At 53.5% G+C, this 24,647-nt stretch overlaps 1 protein-coding gene across 3 annotated transcripts; it reads right to left on the bottom strand.

Annotated features, from left to right (window-relative positions):
• Window positions 1-1,108: 1,108 nt before the first annotated feature.
• DHCR7 (7-dehydrocholesterol reductase) lies at window positions 1,109-20,875 on the bottom strand. Of its 3 annotated transcripts, none has more exons than XM_006045059.4 (9): window positions 20,722-20,875; window positions 14,601-14,729; window positions 12,232-12,335; window positions 11,460-11,682; window positions 9,944-10,034; window positions 9,044-9,257; window positions 7,007-7,211; window positions 6,070-6,201; window positions 1,109-2,785 (listed from the first exon to the last, which is right to left on the bottom strand). In XM_006045059.4, exons 3-9 carry the CDS (start codon window positions 12,327-12,329, stop codon window positions 2,321-2,323), a joined length of 1,428 nt encoding a protein of 475 aa, XP_006045121.1. In that variant the 5' UTR covers window positions 12,330-12,335; window positions 14,601-14,729; window positions 20,722-20,875; the 3' UTR covers window positions 1,109-2,320. The 3 variants fall into 3 exon arrangements, with proteins under 3 accessions (XP_006045121.1, XP_044799756.1, XP_044799757.1); XM_044943821.2 differs by having other exon boundaries at window positions 20,684-20,836; XM_044943822.2 differs by lacking the exon at window positions 20,722-20,875 and adding an exon at window positions 20,435-20,585.
• Between the last annotated feature and the right edge of the window lie 3,772 nt (window positions 20,876-24,647).

The raw sequence follows: 24,647 nt of genomic DNA on the forward strand, positions 1-24,647 counted from the left end.
GGCTCTTGAGAGTCCCTTGGACAGCAAAGAGATCAAACCGGTCAGTTCTAAAAGAAATCAATCCTAAATATTCATTGGAAGGACTGATGCTGAAGCTAAAGCTGCAATCCTTTGGCCACCAGATGTGAAGAGCTGACTCACTGGAAAAGGCCCTGATGCTAAGAAAGATTGAGGGCAGGAAAAGGGGATAGCACAGGATGAGATGGTTGAATGGCACCACTGAGTCAACGGACATGAGTTTGAGCAAACTCCAGGAGATAGTGAAGGACAGGGAAGCCTGGCATGCTGCAGTCCATGGGGTCACAGAGTCAGACACAACTTAGCAACTGAACCACAGTGAAGTCAGGCCAGGTAGGAGAAAAGCTCTGATCCTTCCTGGCTATTTCAGAGTCTGCCTGGCTTTGCTTAACCAATTCTAACTTGAGCAGGGGACACGTTGTCCTGCACCTGCCCTCCCTGCTCAGAACGTGGGGCTCCCAGCTCACCCCAGTCCTCGGTTCCTCCAGACGTGAAGCAAGTCTAGCACCATCTTTCTGGTTTCTCCATTCTCTTGCTGGGGGCAGGCGGTCCAAATGGAGTTTCTCCCTTTGGCAAATGGAATGGATTCTCACACCCAGCACAAGAACAGCCCCAGCAGAGGGCCGACGGTGGCGGAAGCGGGGGTCCCTCCCCCTGAATCCCAGGGTGGGTACCCAAAGCTACGATGCTGGCCCCAGGCCCTTGTCTACAGCCAGGTACCAGTGGGAGACAAACCACGCAGAAGTCTGAACAGGGGAGGTTTATACGGAGCTTTTGTACAAATCAAAGATGTCTGGCACCCTGCGTCCAGCAACCCTCCTGCTGCCATTGCTCCAACAGCTTCTGCTTACTCTGCCCCTGTGTCGCGTTTTGGCATCTACGGCCGTACTTCAAAACTTCCGGTGCATTTGTTAACGGTGATCTGTGATCAGTGGCCTTTGATATGACTATGGTCATCATTTCGGCGTTTTTTAGCAATAAAGAATTTTTTAATCAAGGCACGTACACTGTCCTTTAGGACAATGCTATTTCATACTTAAAGAGTACAGAATCGTATAAACATAAATTACACGCACCGCAAAGCCAGAAAACTCATGAGACTTGCTTTATTGTGACACAGGAAGTCCTCTGCACAGGAACCTTTAAGTTGCGAACTTTCAAAGACGCAAACATGTGTCCCGTCAACGTTAGGCGTGGCCCTGCAGCTGGCCCTCCGTCTGCTGCTGCTGGCCATCGTTCAGCTCTGCCATCTCCCACCTCCCCTCCCCTCCTCCAGTCAGTAAGTCTTCTTGCCTGTTCGCTCGATGCCAGCCCCGGTATGCCAGCTGTTATACTGTACCACTCTACTTTTCAAGTTATGTCCTATCAGATTAAAAATGTTTTATTTGTAGGAAAAGTACTATAAAGCTATTACAGCACAGTACTAAACAGCCAACTGTGCCAGCTGGGTACCTGCACTTACTCTGTTAGACTTAATGAACAAATTGGACTTTACAAACACTTTCTCAGATGAGAACTTGTTCTTATGTCAGGGACTTACTGTGTTTGCTTTATCGGGGTGGTCAGGAACTGAACTCACGGTATTTCCCAAGTACACCTGAATAAAGGATTATTAACTCTATCAGGCCAGTAACATCTAAAAGTCAAGAATACCTGTGGGTTGAGGAGCCGGCCATGCTAAGAAAGGGGTCCCCTCCCGAGGCCAGGGTTCAGGTCTCCTTGGAGAACGCTTGGGTGAAGACCCCCTTGGTGGTGGCCAAGGTCTCTGGGTCACCTGAGCAGAGTCTGTCAAGAACCAGAACCAGAAGCTGGCACTTTGTTGTGCAGCGTCCCTCAGCGCCCTCTACAGAAAAATGTTAACGCAGTGCGGGCGCAAAGGAGAAAATCTGAAGGCCGCAGCTCACCACCGCCGAGCAGGAGATGCAGGCAGCACTGGAGCTGAAGGCGGCACAGCGAAAACCCGCAGAGCTGGCGGGGCCGCTGCTGCCGTATTTAGCAAGGGCTAAGGGCAGGACTGGCCAGGGGGCTGGAGGACGTCCCTTTCGATGTCAGACACCCACTGTCTGGACCGCAGACAGACAGGAGACGAGTCATCCGCGGGCAGACCAGGTCATCCTCTTGCCCTGGGAACGCTGCACACAGGTGTTTCTGCTGGTGAGAAGGCAGCTGGTGTGAACCCTGGGGATTGTGCTTGGGGCAAGATCTCCATTTAACAGGTGAGGATGCGGAGGCTCCTAGAGGGCGGGGCTGGGACCCGCGCTTTTCACCGCCCCGCAGGGGCTCCTCCTGGCACGGGGCCCCTCTAGAAGATGCCGGGGAGCAGGCGGTACGGCACGGCGGCCGTGTAGCGCTCCCAGTCGCGGCCGTACTTGTTGGCACAGCGGTGCTCGTCCCGCAGGCAGCGGTGGGTCAGCAGGATGGCCATGAAGATGATGTAGAAGTAGGGCAGGAGGTGGCCGCCGCCGCAGGCCAGGCAGTATGCCAGGCTGCCCATCAGGTCGCCCGTGTAGTTGAAGTGACGGGCCACGCCCCAGAAGCCCGAGACCAGCAGCTTGCTGTGGTGTTTCTGCCCGTCGGCCGACGTGTAGGAGCACTCGATGGCCTTGGGCTTCCTGCCCCAGATCAGGCAGCGCCCGTCCGTGCGGCGGAAGAGGTCCTTCTGGTGGTTGGTCATCCGGAAGATATAGTAGCCGAGCAGGCCCAGCAGCAGGACGCCCAGCGCATAGTGGGTGGGCAGCTGCACGGGGTGGTACACCAGGTACAGGCCCTGCGGGGTGAGGCGAGAGGTCAGGGGTGGCGCTGTCTGGGCGGTGGGCAGACCACAGGCCCAGGAGCACGGCCTGGCTTCACACCCCAGCTGTGCCCCTGACCAGCTGCCCACCCGGCCCTACCTGGGTTTCCTCTCCTGTGAAGAGAAGCACCCGCCTCGGAGGGGATCAAACCAGTACACGTGCAAATGACGCAGGCTCCACCCCCGGGTCGGGAAGCTCTCCTGGAGGAGGGCCTGGCAACCATTCCAGTATTGCCTGGAGAAGCCCACCGACAGAGGCTGGCGGGGTACAGTCCATGGGGTCGCCAAGAGTCAGACATGACTAAAGCGAGTTGGTATACACACACCTAGCTAGTTATCTGCCTCTCTATCTACACACACACACACACACATCACATATAGTATAAATGTAAAATATATAGCATAATGGGACTTCCAATCATGGCTCAGATGGTAAAGAATCTGCCTGCAATCAAAGTGACCCACGTTTGATCCCTGGGTCGGGAAGATCCTCTGGAGAAGGAAATGGCAACCCACTCCATTCTTCTTGCCTGGAGAATCCCTAGGACAGAGGAACCTGGTGGACTACAGTCTATGGGGTTGCAAAGAGCTGGACACAACTGAGCAATTAACACACACAGCATAATATTAAAAGTACCATTTGAATAGGATAGTTAATTTTTTGTGTCCCCTTGGCTAGGCCATGGGACCCAGATACTTAGCCAAACAGTAGTCTCATTGCTGCAAAGGTATTTTTAAGACGTGATTAACGTTTCCAATTAGACTGAATGAAGCTGATCACCCTCCACAAGGCAGGTGGGCCTCATCTAATCAGCTGAAGACACTAAGACTAAAAGACTCAGGAACGAGAGTGAATTCCACCAGCGGACAGCTGTCAGACCCAGCTGCAGTACCAACTCGTCCCAGGACCTCCAGGCTGCTGCCAGCTGCCCGGAAGAGTTTGGACTTGACAGGACCACAATCACAATCAAATTAACAGACACATACGTGTGTGTGTGTGCATGCATGTGTGTGCATGTGTGCGTGTGTGTGTGTGTGCGTGTGTGTATGATCTACTGCTATCGGTTTGCATCCCTGGAAAATGGTGCTCACAGTAGAGGGAACCAGAGAGCCTGCAACCACCAAGTGGAGGGTCTGTGCAGAGGACCCAGAGTGGGCACCGGAGGCTGGGACTTCCAGCCTCCAGCCCAGGGCTCTTTCCCCTCCACCCTGCCAGTTCTGCTGGGACATTCCTGCATCCCCGCTCTTGCTGCGGGATGCCGCAGGGGGGTCAGCCAGGTAACAGCAGCCCCGCCGTCATGGCAGGACCCGCTGACCGCCCACCACCTCGCACGTGCTCATCCTGGCCGGCCTACAGGGTCTGTCCACCTTGGTTCCCTCCGCTCTCGCACAGCCTGTTAAAGCAGGCCATCTGGGCTGCCGCGAACCACGCACATGCCCAGGAACCTGTTCTCTTCCACCCAACACCTCCTCACTTGGGCTCACGCCACGAGCAGGCGGCATGTGGCCAGGCTCTTCACACAGCCTCCCTACACAGGAGCCTGCACACCATGCAGAGAAAAGGAGGGCTCCTCTCTGTGAGCTGGGAATGGTGTGGAGGGCTGGACATCCCCCAACAGCCTCAGAGAGCTTCCCGGGTGGCTCAGTGGTGGTGAACTCGCCTACCAATGCAGGAAACGTAAAAGATGCAGGTCATTCCCTGGGTCGGGAAGATCCCCTGGAAAAGGAAACGGCAACCCACTCCAGCCTTCTTGCCTGGAGAATCTCACGGACAGAGGAGCCTGGTGGGCTACAGTCCGTGAGGTCACAAAGAGACATGACTGAAGTGACTTAGCAGGCACGCAACAGCCTCAGAACCACCCACCCTCCTCTGCAAGGTGGCCCCTGTGGCACAGAGGACACGGCAGGTACCAGGCAGGGCTGCCCAGCCCAGCTCGAGTCATCAGCCCAGCCCTAACCAAGGTGAGTCTGCCCTGATTTTCCAGAGATGCTCGAGGCCCTGTCCCCTGGCTGGTGGCCCAACAGAGGTGCAAAGCCAGGTCCCTCTGGCTCCCCAGGCAGGTTTCTATGCTTGACTCTTGTGATGCATGCGAGGGAACCTCTCCCGGAGCCTGTGGTCCAGGCTGGCCTCCACCCTCCTCACCCCTGGAATGCTCCCCTCTTCCAGGACTCCCGCCTGGCACTGGACTCATCAGAGCCCAGCCTCTAGACTGGTCACCCACAGCCTCTAGTCTGGCAGCGTTCTTACCCCCAGACTCTTTCATTCTGCTCTTGGTTTGGCTGTGGCTCCCCCAAGACGCTCTCGCTGATCCCCATGCCCAGGCTGCGGGCGCCTCCTTGGCCCTCTCTCAGCTGTCAGCACCCCACTTCCTGTCAAGCACCCCCTCCCCACCCTGGGCTGCCTGCGTCAGGACCTTTCCCTGCCCAGCCATGAGCTCCGAGAGGGCAGGGCCCCGCAGCGTGTCCTCCACTCACGTGTGTGAACACTCAGAGCCTTTAAGGGAAAAAATGACAGGAGAGCAGGCCTCTTATCCTTTCAGTATTAAGATCAGCATAAATATGAATATCAATAGCTACCTTCATCCACCCTGATCTCACATCCACCCTGATCTTTTTTAGACCCACAGTCTACCCTGAATCATCCTCTTCTCAGAGTCTTAGGGGCTGAGTTGTGTCCCCCACATTCATATGTTGCAGTCCTGAGCCCAGGACCTCAGCAGGTGGCGGTATTTAGAGCCGGGCCTTTAAAGAGGTGATTACGGTAAAATGAGGTCACAAGGGTGGGGCCCTAGACCCACAGGACTGGTGTCCTTATAAGAAGGGGAGGTCAGGACACAGACACACACAGAGGAATGACCCTGTGAGGACACGGGGAGGGGATGGCCGTCTGCACTCCCAGGAGGGGGCCTCAGGAGGACCAGCCCTGCCCACACCCGGGCCTGTGAGTCCACCCTCCAGGAATCCCAGTGAATCCTGTTGTTCAAGTTGCCGGTCTGAGATATTTTTTACAGCAGTCTGTGCTGACTCATACACTAAGCCTTCTCTTTTCCCTAAAAGGGCACCAGCCTCCCTTCTCCAGGTTCTGGTGCCCCCCCATACCACCTGAAAAATCCAGACACTTGGACAAGGACAAGGCTTGGCACGTGCTCAGCTTGTCTGCTCTGAGGGCAGTGCTGCGCATGCCTGGGGACCTGGCCACCGAAGGTCCTGCTGGGCAGGGGGGGCAAGCATCATGGGGGGCTCCCTGGCCCATTCCTCACCTGCAGCGTGTACAGGTATGGCAGCCAGACGCAGTCCCCCCAGCCCAGGTACCACCCAAAGTGGTCGTGGCAGATGTCGATGGTTTTCAGGTACCAGGTTTCGTTCCAGAAGAAGTCCAGCACATAGATGGCCTGCAACACAGGAGGGGTCGTATACTGACCACAGGCACAGACCACACTCCAGGACGGGACGGGGTCCCTGGGTGGCCCTGAGCTCCCCTGGTGACAGGCACCGTGGGGCAGCTGCTGCGCTTCCTGCCGGGCCTGGGCCATCAGGGGATAAGTGGGGGAGGGAGTCCCTGTCTGCAGTCTGAGATGACACGTGGCCCAGAAGAGGGGTGCCCGGCAACGTCCTGGACGCCGATGCCCAGAGCCATGGAGCTGGGAGCAGAGAGACGGCTCTGGGGGTGGGGGACTGGGACGGGGTCCTTCCACGGCCATCAGAGCTGTGCTGCCAGGACCACTGACACGCCTGAGGGGCAAACTGGGGTTTGCCATGGGCCACACGAGTCCCCAGGACCAGTGCGGTGCCTGACAGGTGAGGACATGACTCCCTCGCCTCCCACTCTGCAGCCAGCCTCCCAGACACGTGCGAAGGGTGCCGACCCCCTTCTACAGTCTTTCAAGAGACTTCCCTGGTGGCTCAGACGGTAAAGAAGCTGCCTGCAGTGCAGGAGACCAGGGTTCATTCAATCCCTGGGTTGGGAAGAGCCCCTGCAGGAGGGCATGTCTACCCAGTCCAGTATTCTTGTCTGGAGAAGTCCATGGATAGAGGACCTTGGTGGGCTATACAGTCCACGGGGTCTCCAAGAGTCAGACCTGATTGAGCAACTAATATTTCTTACTGTCTTTTAAAAGCAATCTGGCTTTTGGGTTTCCCCAGCACCCAGTCGGTGTCAGAGCTCACAACCCCTGACCCAGGCCACAGACAGGCTACCTGCAGGACGTTGACCAAGACCATGGAGTTGGTCACGTGGCCGTACAGCTCCTGCTGCTTGGCTGCAAAGGACAGGTTGATGAGGGTCCAGGCGACGATCCCGGGGCGTCCATTGAAGAAGAGCTTGAAGTCAAACCACTTCCCAATTCGGGGGTTAAACTCAACGCCCATCATGTAGTTGTAAAAGAAATTGCCCGTGAATTTGCTTGAAAAAACAAACAAGAGATGCATGCTGTCAACGAGTGCCTCTCACAAGCAGCCTCCTTGGCTGGCTTGGACACAGGTGCGCAGCCCAGCCTGGGTACTGCAGGCCCAAGAGAGAAGACCCGGGGGAGGCCTGCCGTGAGCCGCAAGGACCCAGCACGCAGAGACCGCGGGAGCCTCCGGCCCTCTCCCCAACAGCCGTGATACTTCACTCGGCATTCAGCCCGGCCTTGAGTTGAGATGCTCGCTCTGTCCTAACGAAGGTGGGGAGACTGTACCTGGGCAGGCGCCCAGGATCCTCCTCCCACGTCCAGCTTCCCCGGAGGTGAGCTGCCCAACAGGCTCGACTGGACAGAGATTTTCTTCTCAAGGACTCATAGAGCATTCAGGCCTCCGTGGGCAAGTGAGGTTATAAACGATGCCAGTCTCAGAGCCGGGTGCCCGGCTCCACAGCCCACACCCATGCCTTGCTGGGCAAACTTTAAATGTTTTGTTTGCCCTCATCACCTGACCACAGGTGTGACAGAGAATCAGCCAGGATAACCCAGCTGGGGACTCACACTACCGCCTGCTGCACATAAACAGGGATTTATGTGTTAGCTAGGGAAACATATTTTCATGTCCATTTCCCTCAACTAGGATAAGTAGAAAGAAGCAAAATACACAAAGTCTAAAACAGGGAGTGTGACTATAAAGCAGAGAAAATGATTTCCACGAGGCATAGAAGGCCAGCCTCATTATTCGATCATCACACAAGCTCAAAGTGCCAGAATCCAAACACACTTCCTAAGAGCTTAGGGCTAACAGTTAAAGGAAGCACTTTGCTTTCATCTGGAACCAAAACTAAAATGCAATCTGAGAACTAGAATCTTGTTCACACCTAAAGCCCCATTGCCTACACTTGTCTACCGGAGGGACCCAACAAACATCTCTTGATGAATGCGTCCATGGAAGGAGGCGGGGAGGGAGAGATGCGAGGATAAGTAGATGCATGGATAGATGAATGGATGGCTGGGTGGGGACATGGGTCAATGGATGGATACAGGGAGATGGGGAGGGAGGAAAGGGGGATGTGGGATAGATGGATAGATGGATGGTGGCTGGATGGGAGGATGGTTGGATGGATGTGTTGGATAGGTAGATGGATGGGTGGTTGGATGGGTAGATGGGTAAATGGGTGGATGAGTGGATGGTTGGATGGATGTGCTGGATAGATAGATGGATGAGTGATTGGATGGGTAGAGAGTGGATGAATGGATGGGTGGTTGGATGGGTAGACGGGTGAATGAGTGGATGTGTTGGATGGACGGATGGATAAATGGATGGATGGGTGGTGGATGAATGGATGAAGAACTGGATATATGGATGTATGAAGAGATGGGTAGTTGGATGGTTGCTAACTATCTCACTCAAGGCTCCATGAGAATGGACACCAATCAGTAGGGCTCTCCCTGGGAAGCTATTACATTAAAGCCACTGAGATAACAAGACTTCTTACTAAGACTGCTTCAGGCCGCACTGACGTTTCACAGAAAGAGGGAACGGGCTGCCCCTGCCTGCAAGAAGGAGTTGCCTCTCCTGCCCTCCTTCTTCCCTATGGCCCTGCTGGAGATAACTCAGCCACCGAAGATAGACTTGGCCACCTTCAACTGCATCCTCCCCAAGTAGGAGAAGGTACCCATTCAATACGGATGCTCCTCAGAGTCTACCACGGTCCCTTGAGTTCCTCCTCAAGGATGCTCAATCCTCAGACTTTTGCAAAGTCCTAGCCCAACTTACTAGAAAAAGGCTCTGACCTGCCACCTAGGGCTCAGGCGACCGCTGAGGACATACCATTCCCGGGCGTCAGTGGGGAAGAGGTAGCCCTTGACCATGGCGAAGGTGGAGACGGTGTAGCCCAGGATGTTGGCGCACCAGAGCAGCGGGATCCAGTTGTCAAAAATGATGGTGGGGGAGAACCAGGCGAGGAGGCGGGCGTTGGCGACCCACAGCAGGTGCGTGATGAGCCACGCCTGCAGCCCGTTGATCTCGTACTTGTTGACAGCTCCTGGGGAGGGGCGCGAGAGCGGGGCCGTGTGCCCGCTGTGACTGCTCCTGGCTCCTTTCTGGGGCCCCCAGACCCCAGCCCCCAGAGCCGGTCAGTGGCTCCTGCCACTCACTCAGGCCCTCAGGGTCAACACGCCAGCAGCATACCTCACACTGTGAGCTGAGGACTAACCGCTCACGCTGGCTGAATCCTTAAGAGGGGGAGAGAGGGCGCAGGACGTCTATAACTGGCCCGAGGCTGAGTCACCAGCCTGCGGTTTGCTGGAAGCTGGAGCCACAGCAGAAGGGACGAGGGTCCCCTATGGCACCTCGTGGGGCTGGGGGTGGGGGGAGGGTAGCCAAGAGCTCTCTGTGGGTTGGGCCGGGGTCTCAGTGACTGCGGGGAATGAATGGACCAGGCGGCCCTGAGGCCCTGTAAGTCAAAGCTTAGGACCCTGAGGTGCCCCTGGGGGACTCCAAGTGTCCCTGCCGGGGAGATGCTCTGTAAGCCCAGCCACACAACCAGCAGGGAGCGGGGGCTATTTCATTCCCTGATTGGGAACGTGATTTCTGACCTCACCTCCGGCGGCCATCCCTGGAAGCTGTGTGTGTATGTGTGTTGGCGGGGTGGGTGGAGGGTCAGGCCCCGTAAGAGGAACGGACAGGGAAAGGCGGCACGTGGGCGAGCGGGGGCAGACCCCCGGTTACCTGCGGGAGTCACGGCGCCCTCCTGAACGCCCCCCACGTAGCCCGGAAGAAACTTGTGGCAGAAGTCAGGAAGCAGCATGTACAGAAGCACCTGCAACGCAGAGACGTTTCAGCCGGTTTCCCCAGGGGCTGCGGGGCCTGGCTGTGCCTCGACACTGCCGTACATGTCACTTGAGACGATGAATGGGCAGGCGCCGCACGGATGGGAGAAGCCATGACTGTGGCTGGTTACTTCTTCCAGAGGAGCTTACGGTTCAGGGAACGCCGACCACAGGCTGACGGCGGGCTTTGAAGGGAGCCCTGAACAGGAAACTCGTCACCACCACTCAGAACACCCACGCCGTCTCCCACAGGGCTCAGCCACTCCCTTTGGGAGAGCCCACTAGCTTACATTCCAGACAGTTCACCCTTGAAAAGTATTCACTAGAAGTGTTCAGCGTATTCCCAAGCTTGTGCCACCATCCCCAGTGGCTAATTCCAGAACATTCTTATCATCCGGAAAAGGAGCCCCACACCCCCCTGGCAGTCCCTCCCAGTGGCCCCTCCCCGCCAGCTTCTGACAACCACCCATGCACTTTCTGTCTCTTTGGATCGGCCTGTCCTGGACTTTGCATATAAACAGAATCAGACAGGACATGCCCTTTGTAGCCGACTTCTCTCACTGAATATCAAGTTCTCAAGGCACCCGGGTTTCAGCCTGTGTCAGACCCTCACTCTTTTCCACAAGAACACTGCCCTGTTGTTGGATCACACTACATGCGTGTCCACGTCTGTTGACGCACATGTGGGCTGTTTCTGCCTTTAGGCTACTGTGACTCCCACGGCTCCAAGTCACCTTTTACTCAAAAGGACCAAGAGGCCTGAAATGAGGGAAGCTGAAGCCCAAAAGCTGAGATCGTGGGGAGAAACAGCTAGCAGAGGTCAGAGCCTTCGTCCAGGACAGGAAACCCTGGGGGGTGGGGGTGGGGGGCAGGGGGCGTCTCCCTGCACCATTTCCCAGGATAATGATAACATCATTATTAATATTCAGATATTAAACACTGTTCAGATATTAAATACTGTCTGTTCACCGAGTTCATGGTGCAGACAGCCTTCTGATGAACTCCTGGTTGGGAAGCTAGTGAGGTCACAGCAGAGCCAAGGCCCACCCCACCCCCCCACCACTGGCCAGGCCTGTGTGACCATCTCTGGGGACATGGCCTTGGTTTTGCCAAGACCAAGAGCAGCTCTTAGGAGCTGGGCAACCCTAGGACATGCTTCCCATCGTGCACAGGGCTTCCCGGGGGGGAGCCATGCCCTCACGCCCTCCCAAGGGGCCACTACTCCCTGCTCAGCACGGAGGCTTAATGGAAAGTGAGCCGGACACCGAGATGCCACCAGGTGGCCCTTGAGCTGAAGACAAAGCTAAGGCGGCGGGTGAGGCCCGGCTGGGTCCCAGGAACAAGATGTCCGTGTGAGCCGGACGCCATCCCACCCCAGGAGGGGAGCCCCCGCCGCGGGGGCCGGGAGGGCTCACCTGGAGCGTGACCCACGCTGCGTAGATCTGGGCCGCCTTTGCGGTCACGGGCGGCGTCCTGGCCCAGATGTCGGCGAGCCGAGCCCGCCCAGTGGCGAGGTCCACCACGGGCGCCGTCAGGGAGCAGCCGTACTGGTCGCAGGCCATGATGAAGTAGTACACGATGAAGGGCGCGAACAGCAGCAGGAAGATGACACTCGCCAGGGAGAACCAGTCCACCTCCCTGCAGGGCCGACGGATGGCAGCAGGTCACGGGGGGCTGCCTGGCCCCCTGACCTCGCACGCGGGGCGCCGAGCCCCATGGGCACCCCAGCCAGCGCCTCCCGAGAGAAGGCTGTCAGCTCGCAGGGCCAAGGCCCCCACTGCCGAGGCAAGACACCCCACTTGCCTGCTCTGCTTTGAGCAGTCTGAAGGCCGACGAGCCCATGGACACCCCAGAAAGCCCAGGGTCCAGGACACAAGCACAGACGGCCTTCCACACCCCACGGGTCCGGAGGCTTCCGGTTCTGGGCCATCTGGGACACTCACCAAGTCCCCATCACTCTGTGGCCTGAGATCGAAGACCCCATGTCTTACACACTGAGGGCAAAACCAGGATGCCCGCTGCCCCTGATGTCAGCTGTTACAGCAGATTCTTCTTCGGGTTCCTAACTTTCTAAGTTGGCAAACAGCGACTAATGACAGTCCTACTGATAAAGAATCGCTTTCATAGGTTCCTGAAATCCGAGAGCCCTCTTTACTTTCCAGCTGGGAAGACAGACGAGATGCTTACCAGGCTCGGCCCCACTGCCCTTGGGCTGCAGCCTTGCCGTTGGTGAGGCCGCTGGTGCTCTTGGTTTTAGGTGCGCTGGGCTGGGACTTCGTAGCCATTGGGCCCTGAGGGAAAGAGACGTCATGCTTAGATCATCCCCCGACAAATGGTCACTGCAACTCCCTGCCGTCATTCTCAGGCCCCCATGGGGCTGGACTCCTTCATTCACCGACTCTCCACCTGGTCGTGGATGGATGATTCCAGGCAGGGACTCCCACTCCCAGAACCTGCAATAGCCTCCTGCCCGGCCCTGCTTCTGCTCCCGTCTCAGTTCATTTTCCAACAACAGCAGAACATCCTTCTTGTTACAGAAACCTAAACACCTGTGGCTCAGAAGCCTCCCACCGCATGCTCCTGCCCCCCCTCACTGGCACGCTCCCATCACACCTGCGGCTGCAGGCACACAGAGGTCTCTATCCCTCCATGAATGTGATTTATCTTATTCACCATACCTGCTACTTCTCTGTTTAGAACATGCTTTACAGGTCTCCTTATTCAGGTCTCATAAAATGCTCCCTCCTCAGTATGACTTTCTATTTTTCCTGGAGTTAATGGTTGCCTCACTTTTTCCATTCACTAAGATTTCTATGCATCTATCACTACTTTTTTTTTCTGAATGCTCTAATGAGCTGTCATACACATTAATAACTGCTCTACATATTCCAGCACAATATTTCCATTCCTCCGTCCCACCCAGAGCCATTCATCTTGTACCAAGAGACAAGCCAACCCATGGTCATAATATGAAGGAACTAGTGACACCCCACTTCCAGAGTGAATTCACAATGGTGACGTTTCAGAATATCAGGCATGAAAAAAAAAAAAGATGATCTTCAATGCTTTCAGGAAAAAAATCCAGGATTAAGAATCATGCTAGTAGCAAGCTGGTTCTAGAAGCCAAGATGGAAAAATTTAAAAAGCTGGAGGGAAACGTAAGCTGCTAAAGAAAAGGCCAGTTAAAGGACAAGAGGAAATCCCAAGATAATAGCTGGGCACTGGACCAGACAGTAACCAGCCCACTGTGGCAGAAGATGAATGGCTTTGGGCCAGGGGCGGGGGGAGCAGGGAATGAAAACAGTACATTTTGTTGTGTTGGAGAGTATATAAAAATGACTGATAACTATGATGGCTCTGTTATAACATGCAGGAAAAACAATTAGTGACAGGTACATAGAAACCTTAGCATATGGAAAAAGGGAGGCAACCATTAACTCCAAATAAATAAATAAGTAAAAAGCCATATAAGGGGAGAAATACCAAACCATCATTATAGTACATTACGTGGCTTATCAGTAAATAATAATTTTGCCAGACAGAACAAAAAAGATGTGTAAAGTTGAGGGTGCTAAAAGGAAATCATTTAGAAATAAGCAAGTAAAAAAACAACACAAAAGTAGCTTAGAGAATGAAAAAGTACTTGCTTCTGGGAAGTGAGACTCTAAGATGACATAGGGAGCTGTTTATTTTTTATATGTAAGTCTTTTAATGCTGGTTTTATTCTAAATGTGGCGATGAATCGCTTTAATACAACTGTACATTCACTTAAAGTTTCAATGATGGAACCTGCAGCACATCGCTTTATTTTCACAGGTTATTTTATGGAGCATTTATGGCGCACAAGGCAGACCAAAGAGTTCTTTATGGACAGAGGGCCACTCATCTTTACAGCCCAAAACACAGAATACTGAGCCTGGTACGTGGCAGTTGCTCTGATTAACATGCTGGAAAACTGCAAAAGGGCCAGAAAAGTATAGGCTAGGAGCTAACTTTGGACACAAAAGCACGTTTTCTAAGGATTAAAACAAGCCCACATAATTATTTTAAGCTTATAATGGCCTTCATTCACCTGTCACATGTGTGTGAGCTGCTCAGTCACGTCTGACTCTCTGCCACCCCATGGACCGTAGATTTCCCAGGCAAGAATACCGGAGTGGACAGCCATTCCCTTCTCCAAGGGATCCACCTGACCCAGGGGTCAAACCCAGGTCTCCTGTGTCTTCTGCACTGTAAGTGGGTTCTTTACCGCCTGAGCTACCAGAGAAGCCCCAAAAGGGAACGCTGTGGCTGCATGGGCCGGGAAATGAACGTGTCCCTCCCACGTGGCAGGTGAGGATTCTACCACTGAACCATCCATGCACCTCTGTCAGAAGCACTGAATTTTTAATAAATGTGGAAGGGACACCCTTAGCAGTAGACGGCTGAAAATAGGGGAGAGGGTGGTGTCCAGGAAGTAACTAACTTTTTTTCCTAAGTATCAGGCAGGAGCGGACACTGAGCACTGATGGACCAGCTGCCTTTGAAAGCAAGCAGCAGCCCTGAGAGGTGCTTACCTCCAACCTCTTTCCAAGCAGCTCCACTGCAGAATGTAGGTTTTCCTTCTTGAACTGCCCCCTTTCAACTTTCTAGACTCCTGTGCTCCACAGGCCTGCGAGATCCTTTTCAACTCACTGAACAGAGTCCTGCAGGGCACACAAAGGTGACAAAAGACTCAGGGAGATAAGGATCAAAAATGATAATTTTCTCAAGTCCCACCTGGTAACCAAGCGAAAGGTGCGGCTCAGCACCCAGGGTTTGAAAGTGCAAGAGGCCTCTTGTGTGGGGATCTCCACGATAAGGTAATCTTATCTTGTAGCTTCTCTGCCTGGCACACACGATGTCTACCAAAGAAGAAGCACTTATAAACAATGCGTAGAGCTGGATGGAGGGTGCTTCCTGGAGTTGCCCTGGAGACGAGCCTTAACATGGTGGACTGATGAACAGCCCAAGTTGGCTTCTTTGCAGACTCATACTGGGCAGTGCACAGGCCCCTGGAATGTCTGCACCATTGACCTGGATCAAGTCCCACGCTGCCCACTCCACCCCCACGCCCATCCCTTCCCCGAACATGCATCTTCTCCCTAGGCATTCCTGGAACAAGTGAGTGCCGTGAATGCAGGGCATCACAGACAATGATCTGGGCTTGGAGCCTGGTTCTCTGCAGACTTACTGGGCCCAGTGACCTTCCTGAATGTCTTGGGGCTTCAAAGCCCCCACAGACACTCAGGGAGGAGCCAAGGAAGTGCATGGGGCTTTTCGGCACCCTGGTCAGCTCCCCGGGCCGCATTTTGAGTTCCACAGGTGACCCCATGGACTGCAGCCCGCCGGGCTTCCCTGTCCTTCCCCATCTCCCAGAGTTTGTCCAAACTCATGTCCATTGAATCAATGATGCCATCCAATCATCGCATCTTCTGTCACCCCCTTTCCTTTTGCCCTCAATCTTTCCCAACATCAGGGTCTTTTCCAATGAGTCGGCTCTTGGCATTGGGTAGCCAAAGTATTGGAGCTTCAACTTCAGTGTCAGTCCTTCCAATGAATATTCAGGGTTGATTTCCTTTAGGATTGAGTGATTTGATCTCCCTGCAGTCCAAGGAACTCTCAAGAGTCTTCTCCAGCATCACAATTCAAAAGCATCAATTCTTTGGTGCTCAGCCTTCTTTATGGTCCAACCCTCACATCCATGCATGACTAGTGTTTCCATTGCTGCCCTGCAAATAGGTTCATGGAGGTAGGAGGTAGCAGACATATGTATGCCTATGGCTGATTCATACTGACATGCGGCAGAAATCAACACTACTGTAAAGCTCTTATCTTCCATTTAAAAATAGACAAATATTTTTTTAAAAAGAGTGAGCCCATGAAACTCTAGACACTCCACTCTCACACCCTGATAAAGGCAGGGCTCCAGGCCCACACACTCATCCTCTTTCTACCCACAGTCTGGCTGAGTGGATGCAGGCAGGCAAGTACCCACAGGACCTGTGAGTAATCAACCTTGTTCCTCAACCTTCCCTAATGGCTTTGGCTGATGGTGTCCTGCAATCATGAGAACTGCAAGGCCGGTCTGGCCACCACGTGGTCCCACTGGGAACAGTGTCTATGGGGCTTCTCACAGTTAAGCAGGCCAGGTGAGTGCCTTCAGCGTTCCTGGCTGAGAACACCACCATCAACAGCCCGGGACCCATGCAACAGATGACTTAAGTCCTGTGCCAGCCCTTTTGGCATCTTGAGGATTTGGCGTTTGGAGAAGCATCAGAGGTGCAGAAGCACGGCAGAGATGGGATGGCACGGTGACGCCCAGGCGGCCCAGATGCCACTGGCAAGGCTGCGAGTTCCCTGCAGGATCAGGTCTGCTGCCAACACGTCCCCACTTGGAACTCCAAGTGGGTGACCATGAGCAGCTACTTCTACTCACTGGCCTCAGTTTCCTCATCTACAAAGTAACCCACTCTGTGGGGTAAACGAGGTCCTGGGGCCAGGTGCTCAGAGCCCCTCCCAAGCCACATCGGACTTCTTCCCAGAGAGGCAGCCACGGCCAGGACCGCCGTCAGCACCACCCAGGCCTCAGGAAGGTGGGCTCACGCAGGGTGTCGGGGTGAAGCTCAGCCTGGCAGAGGTCTGAGGCGGATGCCCCTGCAATGCCCAACTCTGAACCATCCTGCTGCCTTCCACACAACTCATCTCTTCTCAGCGCAGAGGCTGAAAACAATAGTCTTTCGGGAATTCCCTGGCCATCCAGTGGTTAGGACTCTGCACTTTCACTGCTGAGGGCTTGGGTTCCATCCCTGATTAGGGGACTAAGATCCCATGAGCGGTGTGGTCCAAACCAAACCAAACCATCCTTTGCCCTCTTTCAGTGTTCCTGTGGGTCGGGGACCTGGGGAGGCTGGCTAGCTTAGCTCCAGCCTGGGATGTGATGGTGTGGGTGAGCCTGGGTTTCCTCCCGGCATGGGCGGAGGGAGGAGGTGCCCAAGCTGCCTCTTTTTCCTGGGAAGGCATGTGACATCACTCCCAGAGCGTTCTGTTGGCTACACTGAGTCAGAAGCCCACCACCTTTCCAGGGGAGGGGAAGCAGGCTCTGATTCTTGCTGGGGGAGCAGCAAGGTATTAGAGGAGCACAAGATACTGTGGGGGCCGTCCCTGGGTGACGCAGGCAGTCACAGGGGCCACTATTCGCTGAGCAGCTACCAAGCTGCCAGCACCTGTGAACTCACAGAATTCCCAGCCCACTCTGGAGATTGCCGTCATTGGGCCCAGTTTTACAGATGGGGAAGTTGAGGCAAGGAAAGTGGAGAAAGTAGCTAGCACAGACCTACGGGGACGGAGCTGGGTCTGCGGGCACGCCACCTCCTGTGACGCGCTTGGGAGGCAGAGGAGTAAAATTCAGAGTAGTGGGGCTTCCCTGGAGGTCCAGCGGTTAAGAGTCCACCTCGCAATGCAGGGATACCGGTTTGATTCCCGGTCCCAGAGGAGCCCACATGCCACAGAGGAACACAGCCCCTGCAACACAGCCACTGAAGCCATGCTCCGCGACAAGGAGCCCCGAAACGAGAAGCTCACGCACCGCAACCGAGCACACCCACGCTTGCCACAAGCTGAGAACGAAGACCCAGCACAGCCAAAACAAAAATAATAATAATAAAATCAAAAATTCAGAGCAGCGATGACAACAGCCACTTTGTGAGTGCTGGGCTAGGTACTATCCTAACACACATAGAGAAGCAGCTCAACATTATTGGAGCAGCAGAGGTTCTGGTTTAGAAATGTGTCTGTCTAAGGAGTAGGAGACACATAAAAACACAGATGTGCCCTAACTTGTACTTAAAGGGATGATAGAATTCAGGTCCAGTGAGGGCTGGGCAGCTGCTCTTCAACTGGAGGACAGTTCCAGAGGCCAGGTAGACTTCTGGGTTGGCTCCGTTGCTACCTGTCGGAATTTATCCCGAGACATAAAGAGATGGCTGTGTGAAAAGGCAGATGCATGCACTTCCATTCTGGAGCACTTGCAACATATTGGAACTGACAAAATGTCTATCAATAGGAGATGAACAACGTGCCCTGGTACAGTGGAATACTCAGCAGCTGTTACAAAGAATGAGGTGAACACGGAAGAAGGTTCCCTGGTAGGTACCAGCACGAGGGCAAGCTGCAAGACAGTCTATCACTAAAAAGCTATTCAAAAGTCACTCTGATCCAGTGGCTAAGACTCTGTACTCCCAAGGCAGGGGGCCCAGGTTCAAGCCCCGGTCAGGGAACTAGATCCCACCTGCCGCAACTAACAGTGGGCGCAGGCAAATTAAATCCTATTTTTTTAAAGCCACACACCAAAATCCTCAACCGTGTGGGCCTTCCACGTGGGGTCCCCCAGCCCCTTTTCCTAATTTTTCCAGTAGACATGTACCTGTATTATAAAATAATTTAACAACAATAAAAAGAGCTGTTGAAATAGCTCTTGGGAGTCCTTAAATCCACAGTTATGGGAACATTTGTGGCTCTCTCCGGGGGCAGGGAGGTCATCGGTCCTCAAGGGTAGGGGGGTGATACTTGAGTTTACCTGCAGTTTTACATCCTCCCACCCACTTTGGGTGGGGTGGTCATGCCCTCACCTGCACGTGCAATTCACAAGCCTCAGTTGCTGAATGCAGAGATGGCTCTTGGCCCTTCCCAGAGCTTGGCCCTGGAGAGCTCTGGCCCAGCTGCCATGTAGAGGGTCGAGGTCCTGGTTGGGGCAGAGCAACCCAAGCCTGAGGCCCTTCTGGGTCCTCCAGAAATAGGCAAGAGCCCTGGAAGGAAATTCCAGAAACACCAAGTCCTAATTCTACCTCTCTAATTCTAAAGGGTAAACTGAAGCTTTGACTGCAGATGCAAGGGTTTCTGTTTTTCAATGAAAAACATGCTCCCTAAACACAATCACGTTTAGAAGTCAAACGTCCAAGTCCAGGGGCTTCCCTGGTGGCTCAGTGGTAAAAACAAAAACTCTGCCAGCCATGGCAGGAGATGCGGGTTCAGTCCCCGATCCAGGACGATCCCGCATGCCTCGGAGCAACTAGGCCTGTGTCGGGATGTTGATGGTGTGCATCTGCTGAGCCCAAGCACCCTCAAGCCCATGTTCCACCACACAAGAAGCTGCCGCGATGAGAAGACTGCGCACTGCAACTAGAGAGCAGCCGCCGCTCGCTGCCACCAGAGAGAGCCCTCAAAGCTGCACAGACCCAGCAGAGCCAGAAACAAATAAAAATATTTCTTAAAAAAGTGCAAATCCCCTCAGTCCAGCCCCAGGAGTCCCTGAACTTGGCTGCTTATTCTCCAGATTGTCACCAAGCTACTTGTCACTAAATACACACCCAACCTCCCTCCTTTTTTCCCCCCAAATTAGTTTGCCTCCAAATTCTTTTGCAACTTCACTTCTTGGCTTTTTCTCTTAGTCTTAATCTACTTTCTTAATCTACTACATTAATCCGTAACTTTTTTTTTTAAGCAGTAGGTATACAGAAGGATTTTTATGAAAATTATTATAAGAAGTAACTGCATGTTTGTTTCTGGGTTTTCGCCTGGGAAACCATCCTGGTTTTTCAGTGGAGAGTGTCCTGCTGGTGGAGTAACTCCACCCCCTCAGGCCTGTTCCTGCCAGTTTTCCTGGGGGCCTTCAAGGCACCTGGGATTGTTCACCTGCCCGCCCACCCACCCCCCACGCCGCCAGTTAATGTAGCCATTGCCCTGAGGACTCCTCCCTCCAAACCAGTCTGTCGCCAGTATCTCTGGGTTTGAACCCTGGCTGTGTCGCTAAGTACACGACTCTCCACATGTCACTGCACCTCTGGGGAGCCTCAGTCCTCCTCTGTGAGATGGGGTGATGTCCAGAAAGCAGAATGTTCAGAGAATTTAGTTCAGAGCACCGGACATTCAGCACAGCGCCGGACATTCAGGAAACACCACTTTTGATAAACACGATCTCCACATTTTCAGTTTTCCTCCCTCCTCTCTCTTCTTGTCTGAAATCTCACCAGAGCAATTCCTACCCTTAAAAACCTTTTCCGTAAAATTATAAAATGTTCAAGAAAGAGGCAATACTACTCCATCAGTTAAGTTAGTGGGGAACGCTGGAAGAGAAGGAGGGCGCGTTTGGTCTTTTGTGAGCAACTTCCTGCACTGCCGGCCGGGGCCCCGACCCCCACCCCCCAGCCCCCCTGCAATTAGTCTATTCCTAGCAATTCAGAGTCCGCTGCTCCGGGCTCCCCCCTTCTCAGTGAGCAGACAGATGGTCCATGTTTCCTCAACAGGAAACTGCACCCACTCGCGCGGGGCACCCGAGGAAGGAAGCGGTCCCCCCGGCCCAAGAGGCACTCACCTGGCTCCGCCCCGTCTCGGCTCGCCCAGGGAGCTCCCGACCACCGCCGAGGGACGAGCATCCCGGAAGGGCAGTCTTCGGGTGGCCAACCCGGGGCCCCGGACTTCCAGACTTTGCTCGCCCGCACGCACGCGCCCCCCTGCCCATGCGTCTGCTCCTACGCGGAGCAGCCGCCGCCCTCCACGCCCAGCCCACCCCCGGCCTGCGCGCGCCCCCGGATCTGTCCACCCGCCCCCTGCTCGGACCCACCTGCGCGCGGCCCACACCGGCGCCGCGGGCCTGCTCACCTGCGAACCCGGCTCCGCGCCAGCTCTGACCTGCGCGGTCTGAGCCGATCGCCTCCCAGTCCCCATGATGAGGTGTAGAGACAGGCGGCCAATCGCAGACGGGCCCCGTGCGACCCGGCGCCCCTCGGGCCCGGCGATTGGCCGCGGCGCCTCGCCCCACCCAGTGGGCTGATTCCGGGCCACCGCGCGCTCCACTCGGCAGCCGCAGGGCGCGAGACTGACAGCGGAGGACCTTCCCAGCGCGCCTCCTGCCGGCGGGGGCGGAACCCAGGTGCCCCGGGAGCGCGGCACCCAGGGGCCCCGGGAGCGCGCCCCAGGCTGGGGGGCGCGTCCCCAGCCGCGGTCGTGGGCGGGCCGCTGAGCTCCCCAACCTGTTTCCTCTTCTGCCAATGGGGCTTCAAAGACGCTCAGCACACACTGAGCCAATCGTGTACAGACTGCCGGATCCACATCAACCCACGAAACAGACAAGATCGCTGCCCTTGGGGTGCACGGAGGTGGGGGTGGAGGGGGAGGGGTGGCGGTGCCGGGGAAGCGGGATCAGTAAACAGTCAATGAGGAATATGGTGAAAACCGGTGTGGAGACAGAAGCAGGACGGTGCAGGCTGCAGTTTTATTCGGGGCGTCAGGGAGAGCTCTCGGCTGGAAGGCCATCACGGGTGAGGGCTCGCCTGGAAGGGGGCCAGAGATGGAGTTCAGGGTACCGATCAGCTGTGCAGAACCTCGAGGACAGGAAGTAGCACAGTTGGCCAGAGGGAGAATTTGAATGGGGGATGGGGGGGGGGGCGCTGCAGCTTAGGTCAACCACGTGGGGAAGCCCCCTAATAAGAGAGGCCCTCAGAGTGGTCCCCTGGTTCACATGTCAAGGGCTGAGTCAACCCGAACTGTAGGCTCACCAGAACAAGCCGTCTGTGGCCTATTACACCGGGCGTTCTACACTGCTTTAACCATTCAAAACAAAGAAGGCCGTTTAAAAAAATCGAAACGGGGGAACTACGATTCAGGCATTTGAAATGGATCTGGATGACCACTGTGGACAGGGTTTCAGACATGTTCCTGCGTCACCGAGAACTTGAGTTTTCTGAACTTTATCACCCTCAAGGACCACCAGCTAGTCCCAGAACAACAATCTGCTAGCTGCCAGCAGCAACCTTCAAAGCCTCAAGGTCTCCTCTTGTCATTAGGCAACCATTTTAGACTCCAACTAATCCTTGCTTAACAAGCTTACTTACTTACCTCTTGCCAATTGCAATTACAATTCTTGACAAAAAACTTTCATCATTTTGTGTGTTTCTGCCTTTTTAAGCATCCCCCACTTTGTAGTTTTAATTGCTTCTCGAATCAGAGTCTCCTGGGCTATAATCCTCAGTTTGGCTCAAATAAAACTCTTCTATTCCTATTATAGATTGGTTTATTATTTCTGTTGACAGCGGGAATGGCCATCCCTCTCTCATATACCGCTGCCTCCCTCAATCATGGTACACAGGCTACTTTTGCAAGGGCATGACCTTGACCTGGGTGGCTGTGGAACCCAGGCAGCATCTGGTGGCGAGGGGCAGCTCCACTTGCAACATCTGGGCATCAGCCTTTCTGTCGGAGGGGTCTGCATGGGCGTTTCTGTGCACCTCATGGAAACATTTGTTCCCTCTGCAGTTTTTTATTTTGAGGATGTCAAACATGCAAACTCGTTGAATGAATAGTAAAGGGAACATCCACATACCTAGATTCAGCAGCTGTCAACACTTTGCCACATTCAATTTCTCTCTGCCTTCCTGTAGCTGTGTGTATTTTTCCTGAAACACTAATTAGCTATAGATGATACCTCTTTGCTGAATATTTTATCTCCTAATAACAAGGACATTCTCCCACATTATCAAAATAAAGTGGCCATACTCTGGGAATTTCACATTCATTCAATGCTATTGTCTGATATACTACTCACATTCAGTTTCCTCCAATTGTCCAAATCATATCCTTTATGAAAAAGTGAAAGTTGCTCAGTCGTGTCCAACTCTTTGCGAGCCCATGAACTGTACAGTGCATGGAATTCTTTAGGCCAGAATACTGGAGTGAGTAGCCTTTCCCTTCTCCAGGGGATCTTCCCAACCCAGAGATGGAACCCAGGTCTCCCACATTGCAGGCAGATTCTTTACCAGCTGAGCCACAAGGGAAGCTAAAGAATACTGGAGTGGGTAGCCTATCCCTTCTCCAGCGGATCTTCCTGACCTAGGAATCAAACCAGAGTCTCCTGTATTGCAGGCAGATTCTTCACCAACTGAGCTATCAGGGAAGCCCATATATCCTTTATAGCTCATTAAAAAATCCAGGATCCAATTGGGGAACCACACTGTGCATTTAGTTTTCTTGGTTCCTCAGCCTCCCTTAATCTAGACCTCTGCCCCAGCACTGCTTTCTGTCTTGTTTTATTGTATCTTCTTGGTCCTTGACCATTTTGAAGAGTCAAGGCTGGCTTTTCTTCACAGCAAGTCTCTTGATTTGGTTTGGCTGTTTTCCTTGTCCTTGTTTTTTTTTTTTTTTTTTTCCCAGCCATGTTGAGTAGCATGTGGGATCTTAGCTCCCCAACTAGGAATGGAATCTGTGCTCCCTACAGGGTCTGAACCACTGAACCACCAGGGAAGTCCATTGTGGGGCATGATAATATACTACGTAGATGTCATACATCATAGCAGGGGGCAACATGATGTCACTTTGTCCCTCTGTCGATGGTGAGTTTGATCCTGTGGTTCATGTGGTTTCTGCCAAAAGTCTCCACTTTCCTTTCATGATTAATGAGTAAGCTGTGGAGTGATACTTTGAGACTGTGTAAATACACTGCTCCCAAATAACCTTCGGTCCAATTATCTAGCATTTAATGATGACTCTTGCCCGAATCAAACTTTTTGATGCAAAAGGGTCGGCCATGGTTCAGTTCAGTTGCTCAGTCATGTCCAACTCCTTGCGACCCCATGGACTGTAGCACGTCAGGCTTCCCTGTCCATCACCAATTCTCAGAGCTTGCTCAAACTCATGTCCACTGAACTTGGTGATGCCATCCAACTATCTCATCCTCCATCATCCCCTTCTCCTCCTGCCTTCAATCTTTCCCAGCATCAGGGTCTTTTCTAATGAGTCAGTTCTTCACATCAGGTGGCCAAAGTATTGGAGTTTCAATTTCAGCATCAGTCCTTCCAATGAATATTCAGGACTGATTTCCTTTAGGATCGACTGGTTTGATCTTGCAGTCCAAGGGACTCTAAAGAGTCTTCTCCAACACCACAGTTCAAAAGCATCAGTTCTTCAGCCCTCAGTTTTCTTTATACTCCAACTCTCACATCCATACCTGACTACTGGAAAAAACATAGATTTGACTAGATGGAACTTTGTTGGCAAAGTAACGTCTCTGCTTTTTAATATGCTGTCTAGGTTGGTCATAGCTTTTCTTCCAAGGAGTAAGTGTCTTTCCATTTCATGGCTGCAGTCACCATCTGCAGCCATGGTTGGCAGGAGAGACTTGAGTTAACTGAAAAGGATTGAGGTGTTTCTGGCAAAGAAAACTATCCCCCAAAGGGTCAAAGTTAGAATTAAATGAATGAACATATAAACATTTTCGTTCTTTTCTGAAATTTCCCAATTATCTATCATGAACAAGTCTTACTTTATAAATAGGAAACAAGTTTGTTTCAAATGTAAAAATGTGTATGTATAGGAGAGGCAGCATTGCAAACCGGGAGAAAAGGGTGCCTGTTCTATCAAAGAAGGCCAGCCATACGGGGGGGAAATGAATTCCTCCTACCCTAGGGGGACTAAAGGGTGAAATGTGGAAACAAAACCTGAAAAACTACTAGAAGTGAACAGGTTCAAACGCCACAGAGAGGAAATTGGGCAACATTTAGTAAAGTTGCACATATGCATAACCCAGGTCAGGC

This window comes from Bubalus bubalis, chromosome 5 (genome assembly GCF_019923935.1).
Source record: "Bubalus bubalis isolate 160015118507 breed Murrah chromosome 5, NDDB_SH_1, whole genome shotgun sequence".
Lineage (NCBI taxonomy): Eukaryota > Metazoa > Chordata > Mammalia > Artiodactyla > Bovidae > Bubalus > Bubalus bubalis.